Below are 16316 nucleotides of genomic sequence, written 5' to 3'. Positions count from 1 at the left end.
TCACGAGAAAACGAAATTGGCTGCGCAGACCCTTCTCGTGAAACACGCCGCGCGCCTAATTTCTCTATTTTACCCTCCCAAGAGAATCCACTTTTTTTTTCGAGGCTAAAAAGATTTAGGAAACGCTGCCTAGATATCTCCGCAGTTAGCCCTTTTTAAAAATGGCGCTAGGGCCAGTTTTATTCTTAATTGATTCGATTCGAGACGACAGCTTTGGCGCCATTTGTCAGATTTAGGCGCGAGAGGCAAAGGGATGGAGATGAGAGTTTAATTTTTAATTTCACGAATTTTTCAGAACATCGTGCAATTTTAAATTATAGCTATCTATGTGGGTAGACACTGAGATAACATAACCTAGGGATAATACAGATTGGATTTTGAATATATTTTTATATTGGGGTATTTAATTTATTAACCAAAAATTAGTAATTGTACTGGCAGTATAAAAATTAGCAAATTTTTTTTCTTATCATTTCGATTATTGTGAAATTTTATAATTTGACGCGGTTTAAGTGGTTTGGAATTCCCTTAACGCTCATGGTTAATTTTTTTTCATTTAGAAAACCCAATTTGAAATATACAATTTTTAGAATAACTTTGTACGTAAAAAAAATAGAAGATAGATTCCATATTAATTTTAAGGGTATAGATTAGCTTTAACAGTACGGAATTCTCCAATTGAAATGAGTGCTAAATAAAAGGGGGCCAATGCTTTACAGATGGCACAAACACACACGCGTCTGCCATGCCTAGGAAATTACCCGTATAGAATTATCGAATTAAAAAACTGAAAAGAGTAAAAGAGAGCGAGAGAAAAAAATTCCCCGCACCCTGTCAAAAAGCGATCAAGAACAATTTTTATTCAAACATTTTTTCTTTCTTTCTTTGCCACTCTGTTAAAACTATAATCTATAGCCTTTTTAAGTTCATAATTCCGAGTAAAGAAAAAAAAATAGTTTTTAAGAAAGTGTAATCAATTAACAGGGGCATCTGGCGAAGTATATACAGAGGGTAAGGTCAAAGGGTAGAGAGAAAAATAGTGGGTGGAAGCTAAAGAGAAGGAGTTTAAATGACTAATGAGATAGGCCTGTTCATCTACCGACAAATGTTAGAAACCCCCCCCCCCCCTCTTCAGATAAGGTTTTAGACTAAGGAATAACTTCAAAAGTAAACTTTGCTCAATCGTGGGGGTTTGCCCCTGGTGGTAGGCTGACCGAAAAGTCACCGTGTACAACTATGAAGCGATACTACAAGGGGTTTAGGGAAAAAATAGGCCATTTTCGTCTACTGATTGATTTTATTTAAATACGTGGTCCAAATGCCTTGCAATTTTTAACATCCCTTGATAAATTTGTCTATCAGTGGCATTTATGATGGTTTTAAAATACCAATGAATTGAAAATAAAAGGGACATTATAAAGAGATACGATAAATATTAAAAACAATCCTTCGGCTTAAAACTTTTGGATTATTTTACTAATTATTAAATTTCCTTTGCTATAAAAGCGTATTAAATTACTAAAATATATTTTCTCTTTAAGTTTATATACAGTCGCTAATGAGATATTTTAAAAATAATTGAATAAATTTTAAACTGACACCGTTATGAAATATGATTAGAGAAAATATTCAAAGCCGCGATGATCTTCCCCATCCTTTATTTTAAAAGTAGCCAAATTATCAAGAGCTAATTATCGAAAGAGAGAAGTCAAATCATCTCCGTTCGCTCGCGGCATCCGTAACTAATTCGATCCTATATACTAGCTAAGGGAGAGAGAGAGAGAGAGAGAGAGAGAGAGAGAGAGAGAGAGAGAGAGAGAGAGAGAGAGAGAGAGAGAGAGAGAGCAGCTCTTTTGGGGGATGGCCACCATCGAGTTTATTTGAGAAAAGGAGAGAGGCTATAAGTTAGGGAACGCTATCGGGATTTTAAGTATTCTTGCCGAGTATCCCCGGTTTTCGTTAATTAGACCTGCCTGCTACGTATCCTTATTAATCAAAACGCGTCTTGGATTTAACCAAGACCTAAAAAGTATCGATAAGAACAAGGTTAATCACTTGACTGAATGCGCAGATATTGAAACTTTTTTTTTAATTAAAACTTACATGCTTAAGAAAGTATGTTCCATCACCCTATTCCATTGAATAAACTTACTTTACTGGTAGTAAATTTTTTCCCTCTCAATAATTTGAAAAATTTACTTATCTCGGGTTTTCGAGCACAATTCCATTCCCCGAAAACATTTTATAACTACATTTATTATCACTTTTAAGAGAGTACGTGTATGACATTGTGTCGTTAATAGCTTGCTAACATATCCCCTTTCATGCCCTGAACGCTCCATAGTGAAACCTTTTGTTAATTTTAGTGCAAATTTCAACAATGGCAGCACATTCAACATGGACGTTATGATTTTTACTCTTGGTTAAACTGACTTATGTTAATAGACCACTTCGACATGGAAAGACACGGGGGTAAAACTTTGCCTTCCATCTCGCTCGAGTGAGTCGAGTCGATGGAAATATCATAAATAGAGCAGAGACGGCGAGGGGTCAAACCCCCCCCCCCCTCCCATATGTCCCGATACTAAGGATTGACATCTCTTTTTTACGTAAAAAGGGTCTATAGCAACGGTACGACAGACAATGGTCAAACGGTTCTGCCATGGCGTTTCTATGGTTCGCAAGCAGTAGGGGCGTGCATGATATTCGTTATTTTTTTGATTTTCTTTGTTGTAATTGTTAAGTTAAGCGTGGTCGTAGCCTGAAAATTATGACTTGGTTATTTTGAAAAATAGCCCGCGTTCACCGAGTCGCGTGATCAACGACGCTGTGGCTCGACTCTGCTACTTAGTCTGTATATCTTCAGGAACAAGGATAATGCATTAACGGTTTTTAAAGGAATATGGGATTTTTAAACTTGTCGCTGCGAATCTTCCTATGGTAAATGTTGTATTTCTAGTAGCCCCAGAGACTTCTGGTAGCACTCTTTATGCATTTGGTAGAACAGTTTTATAGAAATTGAAATGGTAGAAGATATTTATAAAATAACATTTGTTCGAATATTTAAACTTCAATTTGGTCTAATTATTTCGTAGTTGTCCTATTTCAAGGCGAGGAGTGCTCTCAAAAACAATTACTATTTGCTGACGAATACCTTAAAAAGTAATTCACACAGAATTCTCGAGCAGCTTAACGCGTAATTGAGTGGGCTACTGCCTTGGTGACGAGGCCAGCGAAAGACAAGGCATGAGAATGGCACAAGGCGTACTTCTATCAAGGGGGGCATACAACTATACATCCTCCTTGTTCGTATCGGGCGCAGCAGAAGCTAAAGCAGACTACCCTAAATCGTTTTGTCATTGTTACGTGTAGTTACTAGTTATAAGGTATTTTTCCACACGAAAACTCTTAAAAGTGATAATAAATGTAGTTATAAAATGTTTTCGGGGAATGGAATTGTGCTCGAAAACCCGAGATAAGTAAATTTTTCAAATTATTGAGAGGGAAAAAATTTACTACCAGTAAAGTAAGTTTATTCAATGGAATAGGGTGATGGAACATACTTTCTTAAGCATGTAAGTTTTAATTAAAAAAAAAGTTTCAATATCTGCGCATTCAGTCAAGTGATTAACCTTGTTCTTATCGATACTTTTTAGGTCTTGGTTAAATCCAAGACGCGTTTTGATTAATATCTGTTACTTCGGTCTTAATTTTTATTAATTTTGCGTACATGTGGTGGTAAATTTATTTCAGTGCTCATTCCCGCATGCTGCAGAAAAGGAAATAGTTTGTCATTCAATAGTAGCTAATAGGACGTCACATCAATATTTTTAATCTTAATTTGAGCTGATGAAGTAAGATATACGAGGGTGTGATGTCATGACAAAGATTGACTATTTGTGATGAACCCAGACCAGAATATACCAGTTGCTTTCAGGCAAATTTTGAACCCCATTTCCAATGTCATTGTGTCAACAACATCTTATTCAGAACGGATATTTCTCTTAACCTTTACACAAGATTCAACATATAGAATACCATCTTTTGTGGTGCTCTAACTTTAACCTAATTTAAGAAAATAAAATGGTAAATTTTTTTGTTAAAAATGACATGATTAAATAAGACAACTAGCAATAATTTGGCAATATAATATTTTGTAGTATTTTGGAAAAGATGGCAATTTCATAATAACTTGATATACAATAACAGGAATACATTTAGCCATTCAGTTTTAATGCAAAGGGCCCCTCCTTTGGCGCGTCTTAAAAAGATTTTCTCTTCTGTATAGTGTGGTAGTTTGGCATATTTTAATTTTAGCTATGTCCTTAAGTACAATCTTAATTGGATTTAGCCATTGGGATAGATGATAAATGATTAGCCAGCGTACTAGGGGAGTCTGGCAATGGAACTGTGCTTAGATTTATCATTGAATATAGGAAATACCAGGACCAACAAATTATTTACTAGTATTTATGAAACTAATGGTAACTATTTTACCTTTGATAAATAAAGTCAAATGAGAGTTACAGTAGTTTATTGATGACAAAAGTTAGGGTTAATAATATTATTTATTTTATATAATAGTTAAAATATAAATTGTAATTTTTTAAAGTTATGGCTGTTCAGTAATTGCTTTAAGAATATTTTGGTTCAACTTTTTGTTAAGGTTTAAACACGCATGATTATTTTATTGGAATGTGCTAAAGATTTATTTTAAAAACACATTTGGATTGATAATTGCTACGTTTATTTATAGCACGCAATTTGGAATTGAATTTCCCTGGTTGTTATTTATTTATGGTATTCATTATAATTATTTTCCAGTAAATAAAAATTTTGTTTTCACGTTCAAAGCTAATAGTTGCGTTTTTTTTTTAAGGGTTTCATTCATAACTTTAGAAAGAAAATTATTTTTGACACCAGAAAGGCTTTTGAGAATAATTAGTGATTGCGTCCTGGCTGGCAAAAAATAGACCTTAACAGGGAAAAGCTATGAATAGCTATAATTAATTTTAACTGAATCTAAAATGTAAGCTTCACTATGAATACATGAGAGGGATTAAAAAAATGTTCAAAGACAGTCATACGTGAAGGTTGGACTTAAAAAGTGTGAAAAGTTCAACATTAACGTTAGAGCACCAATAATCATTTTGTTAATCTCTCAAGTGAATAATTCAATGATGAAAAAATATTTATACACATTTAATCCTAGGACTGTAAAATTGAGAATATATAATAGCCAGAAAAATAGTAAGCATGGGTTTTAATGTTAAATTATTTTAGGTATAAAAAAGGGAAGGGGGAGTTTGTTAAAATACTGCTAATATACTCAAAGATGCTTTTTAAAAAGGGTAGTGATTTGTTGGTGTAGAATCTGCAGTTTAGCTCAGAGAGTTAATGAAGCGTCTTGTATTTCGTTAGTGACATCTTCAATCCAGTTGATTTTTATTTTTTCAATATTTAATACTATTGAACTAAGATGGCGTTAGTGGTTAATGTCATAAATTGGTAGCTTTTTTTGCTGGTTCCATCATGCTTGGTTTTGTTTTATTGATGTAGAGTCTGCAGTTTAGTTCACAGTTAATGAGGAGCCTTGTGCTTCACTATTGAACTAAGATGGCGTTAGTGGTTAATGTCATTAATCGGTAGCTTTTTACTAGCTCCATCGCGCGTGATTTTGTTTTGTTAGCGACGTCTCCAGTCCATTTTATTTTTTTATATATTTTTTACTTTTGAACTCAGATAGCATTACTGCTTAACGTCATTAATTGGCAGCTTTATTTTACTAATTCCATCAAGCTTGTTTTGTTTGGTAAACGTCCGTAAAATAACGTTCATAAGGCGTTTCGATGGAGTCCAAGATGATTATGCGGTTAATCACAGTTGGGTTTTTTAGAGTTACGAGTGAAGTACTTGAGGTTTAATCGGGTGGTGAAGGAGGGGGGATTTGGGGTATTTCACCACCCGCGGACACGGGGTAGTCAGTTCCTGTAGGGTAGGCATGCTGACAAGTCCCTTATTCCCTCAAAACTTTGTCGCCCAGAAGCTTGGCTTACAGGAGTGCGCCCAAACTCCCAACATAGTAAAGTACATAATTTTAGTAACAAACCATTGCTGTTCTAAATTTTAATAACGTTGAAGCAACTTTTGTTCAAAAAAGTTTTTTAGCGAATTCATATCTGTTATGAACTTCTATTGTGTTGATGAACTTGAAGGCAAGGCTTGCCAAGCCGTTGTATAATTATGCAGGGAAACCAAATAATTGACATGTATTGTTAGGCCTTGGTACAGCTTGACGTTCTATAGACACTCGCTCAACCAATACGAAGGTTATTTCTTTGATATCTTTGCTTTTTTTTAATCCAAAGTCGCTCTCATTCTTTGAACACGCCAGTCTAAAGTGTCTGTTGTTTCGGCATAGAAGTTGAATATTTATATTTCTTGATCTGTCTATCGAAGCCTTGTGGTGTTGTTTTTTATAATGATGATGATCATATTTTTAGCTGTGTAGTTTTAACCTTTTATTATACTGGTAAAGGCTATGATGAATTATCTTTCTGTTGAAGCTTAGCAGCTGGCACGTGTTGATACAATACGCTTATAATTGTACGAAAATAGTCTTTAAATTGCATGTTTCAAAGTTGAAAATATGCACTGCTTGTAGCATTTATGTCGAAATAATTTTGTTCTTCGTTATATTAGTTATGTAAAGGGGGGGGAGGGGGAGGAGGCGAAAGAAAACTTTACTATTTACTGGCTATTATATGTTAATTTAAAAATAGATTTTGAGGGTCAATTTTTTAAAATTTTGTTAGGCAACTCTTAGCTTTAAGATTGGAAACAGTGCTGCTAGGACATGAGAATTATTGTTTTGCGCGTGGGTTACCAAAGGGACAATGAAAAGGTTATAAAATTTTGAAGAAAAAAAATTATTCCAAAAGGCTTTGCAAATTCTACCCCTGTTGGTTTTAATCAATGGCACCCGTCACTCAGACTACTCCAGCTGGTGAGAAACACAAAGAGAATATGCAAAACTTCCTGGAATATTAATTGAAAAAAAAAATGTTTTAGTTATTTTATTTACACGGGTAATGTAATATATATATATATTTTTTGGTAACCGCAATTGGGGAAATAATTCTCAAACTTTATAAAAACAAATTCTCCAACAATAGTAGGATATTAGTTAGTGGGACAAATTAATTAGTTCATATGGCCATTAAATAGTTTAAAAATGGATTTTTGTAAGTGGTATTAGATTGGGTCGGGTACACATTATTGATAAGTTATACAAAGAAAAGGTTATATTAATAAATAATATTTAAACACAAAATCTTCGCTACAGGGGGTTGAAATTAAAACAGTATAATATTAGATTAAATTAATTTAGTTCATAAAATCTCGTGGATTTTTTTGGAACGGTTTGAAATTGTTAATGCAAAAAAATTTATAAGCGTCTTAATGTAAAAAAAATATAGCGCGCTTAAAAGAGAAAATATGGTAGTTGCGAAACTGATATTTAGAGAACTCTTCGAATATATTAATTTTAATCAGTATTTATTTAATATTTGGTTACGAGTGTCTAAATCTCAGTTCCAAAAATCTGTTCAATGTTAACTAATAATATGAGTTTGTCTCAATAGTTTCACCAGCTTATTAAAGAATTATATTTAATCACATAGCATTACCAAAAGGAGATGATCTAAAAGGACATAGCTTTCCAGCCTAGGAATGAGGGTATTGTGTGTCAGGTTCTCTCTAACGAACGTCTCATCTCGAGTGTTCCTAAAACTTGATATCCCAAGGCTAGGCCGAATGTATTTACTGTAGAGTAAATGGTAGTTGAACACCCAAAGTTTTTCTCTCCTAACATTTTTTCTCGGCGCCAACTAACATCAGCCGCGGAAAGCTGGGTCTCACTAAAAAAAATTCCACCCCCCTTGCTTGAACTTACTCGGATAAATAAATTAACCCCGCCTGTTTAACTTCACTCTCCACCGCTGTGGAGCGCTGCTTCAAAAGCTCGTTCTCGGTCGTGGCCAATATTTTAGAAATTTTATCTCTCCATTCACGCGAGCTCCGTTGGGAACTTTAAAAAGCTTAACGTCAGAACTTTCAGACCCAGAGGCTACGGCAAAAAATCTTACATAGGAACTTGGTGTAAGATTATTCTACTTGTGGCATTACCAACAGGGGCTACGTTTTTAACTTGTTTTTACATAAAATACCATTGGGGCAAAACTAACACAGAGTATTAAAAACCCTTCACTAGAAAATTTAAAAATTAATGCAAGAATCATCGCCTTTTTTCATAACAATAGCATGGCCCTACAATCCTCCCTCCTCTCCCATTCACGGTTATTATAGTCTGGGCAACATCAAAATTAATCTCTAACCATTGTAAACCTTAAACATGCTCGAGGGCCAACAATCTTACCCAAGCATAAATTACTTAAAAGGGAATATGAAACTATTAGAATATCTTCGACAGATATGATGCTCCTCTCTGGTACGATTATTGAAATTTTAGGCTTTACTCGGGGTAAATTTAATATGGACTTCAGGCACGTTAGTTCCCCTTTAAAGTGTTTAGACTCTTTCCAAGAGCAAAACAGTGACGTCAGTCAAGCTACTGACGAATCTCTCCTTTTTTCTGATCATTGCATCGCTGACCTCGTACCAGCCGTTGTCTTTTCTCACAAAGTTCACATAATGTCCCTCGGCCAACGATTGACCTTTATGAATAATCACCCCTTTAGTTTTAAAGAGAATCTTGCTCAAAGTGACATTTTGATTTTCAAAATTTGATATTTTAGTCGAAATCTTAATTGGTCGACCATCTCTGTAATCGCCCCGTAGAAGGCACAGAAAAACGTACTTTCCGCTGGATATCAATACATCACGCTCTTGTATTGTTGGATTATTACAATAAACGCACCGCATCTCTGTTAATCTCATCCTTTTTTCTAGAGATTTCCAATCAATTTTATCTCGGTTTTCTAGTGGAAGATTGAAAATGTTGCTTTCAACAATATTTTCCGAATTTTGTTCAACTTGACATTTGGGGCATTTGGTAACGTTTCGCGACTTTGACCAAAAAAGTTCTTTTAGAACCTTAGAGTAATCGGCTTCCATTTCTTGGCTTAGTGTCGTCAAGAGGACCATCAAAAATTCACTGGCGTCCTGTTGATCGTTTTGCGTAAAATGATTTCCAACAGCCATTCTCAGTTCCAACCCTTTACGACTGAAACTTCCTTGAGAACTCTCGATGTCGTTTATCGTGTTATGAAGGCACCGTAAAACTGGTTTTTCAACGAACGATCCATTGTAAGACTTAACCAATTCTCTTAATTCCGGCACTAATAAGAGCAGTTGCAAAACGCTATTAGAATAGCACGTTACTTGATCATCGTTAGCTAAACCCTTCAAGGGAAAACTATCCAAACTCTGTTGGGCTTTCCTTTTCTTCTTCGGTGTTTCTTCACATCTCTCTTCCTCGCCTTCTAAAAGGCTTTTAGATAGTGTAGGCGCACTTCTTTTCCCACCTCGCCTTTCTTTCGACTCCGTTATTTTCAAAACAGGCAGATCTGGCCTATATTTTTTGCGAAGCCTGTTATACTCCATTATGGCTCGTCCATCCGCCTTAATTTTAGTCGGATCGAACTGTAATAGATGAAGTCCGGCTAAGGACGTCACTCTCGATAAAGCGACGTACGCCATGCCCGTTCCAAATAAATTCGGACCCAAATCCATAATGGCGCATTTTAAACTCATTCCTTGGCTTTTGTGTATCGTGATAGCGTACGCCAGGATGACGGGAAACTGCGAGCGCTTAACGTAAATGTTTGTCATGAGCAAAAATTTGACGCAAATTTTCTCAACTAAAAAGTCAGTGTTAGCGTCGTCGTTATTCGGTTCGCGATCTACTCTGAGAAAAATGCCAACAACGTTTCCTTGTTCGTCCTTCTTGAATCCAGTTACGAAACCCATCGTACCATTTACAACGCCTTTTTCAAAACTAATATTCCTTCTGACCATTATACGGCAGCCAACGCAAAGAATTAACTCGCTCTCCAAACCGCCAGTTTTGGACGGTTCGTTTTGTAGGCTTTGCAGTCTCCTGAGAATGTTTTTATTCATTTTTTTGCCGTAGTCAGCGAGTCTATCCTGGCAAGGAATGACTTCAACTTTCTCGCCGTTTTTTCGCAGCATTTCACAGTTGAATTTTTCGCACATCGCTAATTTTGGCATCAAACAAATTGGGTGAAACCCTTCATTGGACAGCTTAATGAAAAGATCCATAGCCACCTCGATGTGTTGTCCGTCAGCAACCAATCTACTTTTTAAGGTTGCAACATCAGCTTCGGAAATATTTCCAATTCTAACTCTGCTTAAAATGTCGCCGTAACTTTGGTCGTTGGCTTGTCTAACATTTTGCGTTAGTTCATCGTATTTAAAAAACTTCCAAAGATCACTTCCTCCGATGCAATTGAATCTAAGTCTGGCTTCTTCGGAAGTGATTTTGATAAACGCGGGATTCCCTTGAACCGGAGGCAATTGGAAAAAGTCTCCCAAAACAAGGATAGAGACCACTCCACCAAATGGTTGGTTCATTTCCCAAAATTCGTTCAGTCTCAAGTGAACGTGAGTCAGTAAAACCGATGAGACCATAGAAATTTCATCAATAATTAACAGTTTTAAGTTTCCCAAAGTTTCTTTCATAATGCTCATATTGTCTGAACTCAGGGAATGGTATTCGGCGATACGCCCATGATCTACCGGTAGCATTAGTAATCTGTGTAACGTTACGCCATTAACATTCAGAGCTGCCAAACCCGTTGGCGCGGCAATGGCTACGCTAGCAGGATTTTGAAAGCGACGCCTTACGGCATTGGCGAGAGTGTCTATGAGAAACGATTTCCCAGTGCCACCAGGTCCTGACACAAAAAGGCACTTGTTTCCAGATTTTTCTCCCTTTTGGGAGAAGTGATCCATGATGTTATCATAAATTCTCTTTTGATCCGAGTTTAGTGACGCCACATTGTCAACATCAGCCTCGAAATTCATTTCCATGGCAGCTTCCACATCAGCCATTGCATGCTCGGTTTCGATAACAATTTCTTTCCCTTGCAGAGCATTTTCATCGTCGTCGCTTTCCACATCCGAAATGATGGTTTCTGACTCTTTCGCCTTTTTAGAAGCCTTCCGTTTCTTTTCAACTTCTTTGGAAACAGAGAGCTTCGCGTGATATTCTCTCATTTCTTTTAACACTGAAAGAGAGTTTTCGAAAGCATCGGCGTAGGTTTCAAACTCGCCCAATAACTCAGTTTCGTCACGCCACGGTTTGAACAGGATCAGTAGGGCGTGACAATACTGTTCTTTCTCCTCTATCGGGTCGTGAATAAAGTGCTCTATTATGTACGGCTTAATTCTCTTTCTCATGAAACCCAGATTGTTTTTCAACTGGATTACATTCGCATTTTTCTCGACACCCTCAGAGCGCATCGCATAATCGTAAAACTGACCAAATTCCCGCAAACTTAGATTTTCCAAGCTGTCAGGACGATTCGGATATTTGTCGTCGACGAACCCTTTTAGGCAAGTGTCCTTGCTTTCGGGGTCAGTTTCCCTCAAACGAGCGAGTTCCTTGAAACCTTTCAAAATTCTCGATCGGTTTTCTTTCAAGTTAGTGTTTATAAATTTAGTGCTGTCAGACTTGTTGTAAAGGTCTTGGCCCAGCATCATATCGAGAGCTTCATAAATTCCTATTTGCTTGCACGTCAAAGATTTCAATCTATAGGCAAATAATTTTTTGGACAAACTTTCGTTGCCTAACTCGGCAAAAGTTTGGTCCATGTCAGCCCGGTCTCCCTTTGTCACGTAAGCCGTGACATAGTTTGCCACTATTTCCGATTTGTCAGCGACAAATTGCAAATCCATGTTGGCTTTGGAAGCCAAAAGTAGCGTGGGATTGTAATCATTGATTAAAACTTCGTGCTGTTTTCTCGGCAAGTCGTACAGTCGTTTCTGCACCTTTTTCATTTTACGGTGACGAGTAACTGATCTAACAGAATTCATAGTGGCAATGTTTGTTACGTTTCGAGGGAAACCGTAACGACACACTTTCAATCCTTTTTTAGAATTTTTCACCTTCTTATAACAACTGGAGGTGCATTTGTGAGTTTGGAATTTTTTTACCAGCCGGTGTAGTTCCGGACTTACCGATGCTCTTGGCATCGAACACGTGACGTGTTTTTGCACGTAATCCAAAATAGTCTCGGTCGAAGAAGTTCCAATCTTTGGAGCGTCCTTGGCCCACAAAAGCATATGGTAGTGAGGTAAACCTCGAGATTGGTATTCAACCCTCCAAAAATGATGTTCTATCATGCCAAGAACTGGATTTTGCTTACACAAGACAAAGTTGTTTAACAGCGACCGCACTTTGTTGTGAAAGTGCAAATTGACGCTAAGTGGGTCTAAATTCAACAATTCAGCCACCGTCATCGACTCTACTCCTGGAACGTCTGAATTCACTTTTCTCAAGTGATCGTGCAGTTCCATATCATCGTACTCGGCCGGATTAAAAGTTAAAAGCCAGGTTGGAGGACCGAATTCCCGAATCATCGCTAGAACGTCCCTAAGAACTTTATACCAGTAGTCCTTCGTTCCTCGAATATGACCCAAGAAAGTAGCTAAATTACTCTCAAGTTCTTTATCGCCAGATTCAACTCGATTGAGCAAATTTTCAACACCAATTGGCATGGGTTTTTTAACACGAAGAACGTAGTTCAAACTGCTAGAAATCGCTTTCATTTCGCATTCTTGATAAGAATGGAACAAATAGGCGTAATCTCGTCTAAAAATTGGACTTTTGTTCAAAAGACGGGATAAACGATACTCGGTTTCCGTTATTTTCCCAAATGGTCTATCATCGTGCTTGCCAAAGCGACCCCGAGGGAACAAATGAACGAAGCTCATGTATTCCAGTTTTTTGTCCCAAGTGCTAACCGGCTCGGCCTCGACGCGCTTCATTTGGTAAGCACCCAATAAATCCTTCGGTGGTTGAACGTTCACTGGATGAATAGAGTAATGATCGTACAGATCATTGGCTTCACCCTCAGATAGTTTTCGCAACAAAGCCTCGGGCTGTGTTAGGATTTTGTAGGCGTCGACTGGTGCAAGACTAGACTGATTTTCATCCTGCTTCTGCATGTTCGAAGCGTTTTGGTCAACTTGGACGTCGTGACTACTATCCGCTGGTCCTTCTGTTGGAAGCGCAGCGGAAGCACGTGTCAACGCATCAGATCCATCATTAATTAACGCAAGTGGATCTGTTACGCTCAGTAATTCTTCGGGAGTCAATGAATTTTCATTTCCATCAATTTCTTGCGTGCCACAAATATATTCCTCATTCATTGTCGAAATATCAATGTCTTTGTAAAAAGGGTTTATCTTTTTCAGCACACTGAACGCTTTCAACACTTTTTCCAGGCAAACAACCTGCTGCCAAACCTTTTTGTCCGCTGTGGGAACGCCATTCACCAAGATATGCAGTTCGTGGTTTTTAGGCAACGTCTTGGGAATCATTTTCAAATTTTTTTCCACTGGTATTGGAAGATAAATTACTCTTCCCTTTAAAGCTTTAACAGTACCAAACTTCACGTTCGAATTGGTTTTAGTGCCTAACCGCACCACAGTGTGGAAGGGCTTCACAAGTTGAATTAAAACTTTCTCGAACATGTTTAAATTAGTGACATCTGGCGGAGGATTGTCAACCGCCAAGTTGTTCAAAAAACATCTAATGGGAACTTTACCCTTTCTCAAATCCGTAGCGCAGTAACGACATAGAAGCATGTCCGCTTCTCTAGCGTCCGAATTATTCATTATCCAGCCAGCTCTTAAAATCAGATAGGCCTCGTTATCAAAAACAGCACTGTTAACTAGTTTTTCTACAGCTCTTAAATCAGTTTTTTTCAGTAATCTAAAACAGCAGTCGCAGGGCGTGTCGTGAAACTCGTTGGTGTTTAGCATTGCCCGAGCGAATTGATTCTCGTAAAGACTCAAGATTTCACTTTCATCGAGAGTCGGTCGAGGAGCGTTAATGCTTCCTGTGGGAGCATTATTTTGTTCGTTATTTAAATTTTTCCCACGTGTGGCCAAGATTTTTCTCGACTTCGCCATGACAGTTGTCAGAGAATCGTAATCACCACTTTCAATTTCAGTTGAAATTTTAGTTAACGCGTTGAGCAACGCTTTGATTTGATAGATCTTATTCAGAATACTTCTAATTCCCGAATAATGTGGAGCCAATTCAGCGAAAGAACGCAAATTACTTTGGCACTCTTCGCTATCAGCGCAGTAATAGGTGTGTCCTAGGAACGGAACTATTCTCACCACTATTTCGTCTCCATCTGGTGGTATAAACACGTTTGATTTTTTGCAAAATTCTTTTCTTAATTCGCAAAGGTCCAAATCAGACTCAAAAATTTTAGTCAAAGATTTTTCATTAGCATTGGCAACTGTGTTTATGAAAGCTAGTACTTTTGCAATGGCTCGAGTTCGAACATTACAAATATCACTGCATTCCCAATAAACTGTTTTGGGTTGGGTTTCAATGAACCCATCTTCGTTGATAACTAAATTTGCTTTGGGGTTCTTCTCCTCATTCTCAACAACGTTGAAAAGATTCGTAACAACCCCCGACTCATTAATTTGTAAGACTCGTTCAATGACATGAGTTTTGTCATTGTTTCTTATTTCAACGAAATTTCCCATTTCATCAACAAACAGTTCTTTAGTCGAATTGGAAGCACGGTCTCTCAGAACCTTCCGTACACTACCATCAGAATTCAATTGAAAAATTTTGGTATAGCGTGACTCTTCGTCATTTTTCAGTATTCTGCCATTATTCCCAATTGCATAATAGGTAATTTCATGAAAATAGGCTTCTTTTAGGCTACTGTGAAGCCTTTTCCCACCCACAACTTCCGTCAAATTGTCACAAGTGACTGACCCAATTTCTTTGATTTTTTTGACAAAATCCTTAAATTCGCTAACCATCCCTGATAGTTGGGCGTGGTATGCCGAATACATTTGCCTTTTCAAATGCAATATTTTACCAGCTAACAATTGGCATTTTAGCTTGTAAGAAACAAATTTGGTGCATCTTTTACTAGTCTCACCGTCAAAAGACTTCAATACTGCCAGCCTTTCAGTTAAACGTGTGACTAGAAACCGTTTGTAACTTTCGGCTATAAATTTTTTGTTTTTCGTCTTGAAAATCCCCGCATTAAGGAGTCTTTTCGCAAAGACAAATTTATCCCGTTTGTTTGGTTTTCTATTTTTTGAGCGCAAATTAGCGTCTCCACCTGGCGGCATAGTTCTCTTAGGTTTTTTCCCTGTCTCAAGTAGAGATTTACGCTCCACATAGTTTCTCTTAAACAACGCCTTGTTTTTAAGATAGTACCGTTTACACTTAAGTTTGTTAGTTTTATCATCTTTCAATGATTTACTCTGAACTTGCGATTTTAACTTGGCTTCCGCTCTTCTTTTTTGCATTACTAAGCGCATATATATTTTCTTTTGCTGTTTTCGAGAAACCATTTCGAATATTCGTAAAGAAATATAACACAGTTCTGTATTTTTGAAACAGTTCTTAATTCCACACAGCAATTTTCAACTTGTGTTTGCAAAGAACCCGAATTAGCTATTGCACAAAGAACACCTTTGATCCGGAAAGAAATCCAATATAGCGTTGCACAAAGAACGCTTTGGAACCACAAAGCTATCCGGAAAGAAATCCAATATAGCGTTGCACAAAGAACGCTTTGGAACCACAAAGCTATCCGGAAAGAAATCCAATATAGCGTTGCACAAAGAACGCTTTGGAACCACAAAGCTATCCAATAAAGCGTTGCACAAAGAACACTTTGGAACCACAAAGCTATCCAATAAAGCGTTGCACAAAGAACACTTTGGAACCACAAAGAAGTACAATTATATACACTCTTAAATAAAAACAACATACAGTGAAATGTAATAAAAAGTAATAGGCTTAACGTGAAGGGAAAAAAAGAGTAAAAATTAAACAAGGGAAAAAATGTAAATAATTTAATACAGACGTTGTAAAGTAATGGGACTAATAAAAGCAGCTATTAACCCTTAAAAGATTAATTAGAAATGAAATTAATTGTAAGTCTTAGTAGTAGCAGAGGAAAATGTGTTGGAGAATACGTACCAAAACACCGAAAGGCGCCCGAAAACGTGGCGCTTAACATAAAAAAGGCTTAGTTAAAAAGTCAAAGTTGTGTACAGGA

General features: G+C 37.1%; 2 protein-coding genes and 1 long non-coding RNA gene across 4 annotated transcripts in view; 2 read left to right on the top strand and 1 right to left on the bottom strand.

The window, feature by feature from the left end:
- LOC149717930 (Kv channel-interacting protein 4-like) overlaps nucleotides 1–16316 on the top strand; it is a 283534-nt gene that overhangs the window by 46550 nt on the left and 220668 nt on the right. The window lies entirely within an intron of this gene.
- LOC149717938 (uncharacterized) lies at nucleotides 1995–4856 on the top strand. The gene is made up of 2 exons (XR_016368154.1): nucleotides 1995–4086; nucleotides 4161–4856. It is a non-coding gene; the product is annotated as an uncharacterized LOC149717938 (long non-coding RNA).
- Nucleotides 4518–16253, bottom strand: LOC149717937 (uncharacterized). Of its 2 annotated transcripts, none has more exons than XM_089841344.1 (2): nucleotides 16238–16253; nucleotides 4518–16160 (listed from the first exon to the last, which is right to left on the bottom strand). In XM_089841344.1, the coding sequence occupies exon 2, from the start codon at nucleotides 15601–15603 to the stop codon at nucleotides 8590–8592; it is 7014 nt and encodes a 2337-aa protein (XP_089697470.1). In that variant the 5' UTR covers nucleotides 15604–16160; nucleotides 16238–16253; the 3' UTR covers nucleotides 4518–8589. The 2 variants fall into 2 exon arrangements, with proteins under 2 accessions (XP_089697470.1, XP_089697471.1); XM_089841345.1 differs by lacking the exon at nucleotides 16238–16253 and having other exon boundaries at nucleotides 9131–9302; nucleotides 9403–16225.

The sequence above is a fragment of the Phalangium opilio genome, unplaced genomic scaffold (genome assembly GCF_054372755.1).
Source record: "Phalangium opilio isolate 3A_F unplaced genomic scaffold, DU_Popi_V2 ptg000003l_1, whole genome shotgun sequence".
Taxonomy (NCBI): domain Eukaryota; kingdom Metazoa; phylum Arthropoda; class Arachnida; order Opiliones; family Phalangiidae; genus Phalangium; species Phalangium opilio.
The sequence above is the reverse complement of the archived record's forward strand: the minus strand, read 5'-3'. Positions and strand labels throughout refer to the sequence as shown.

Coding starts and splice junctions, on each gene's coding strand:
- LOC149717937 (XM_089841344.1), bottom strand. CDS start 15,603: ATGGTTTCTCGAAAACAGCAAAAGAAAATATATATGCGCTTAGTAATG.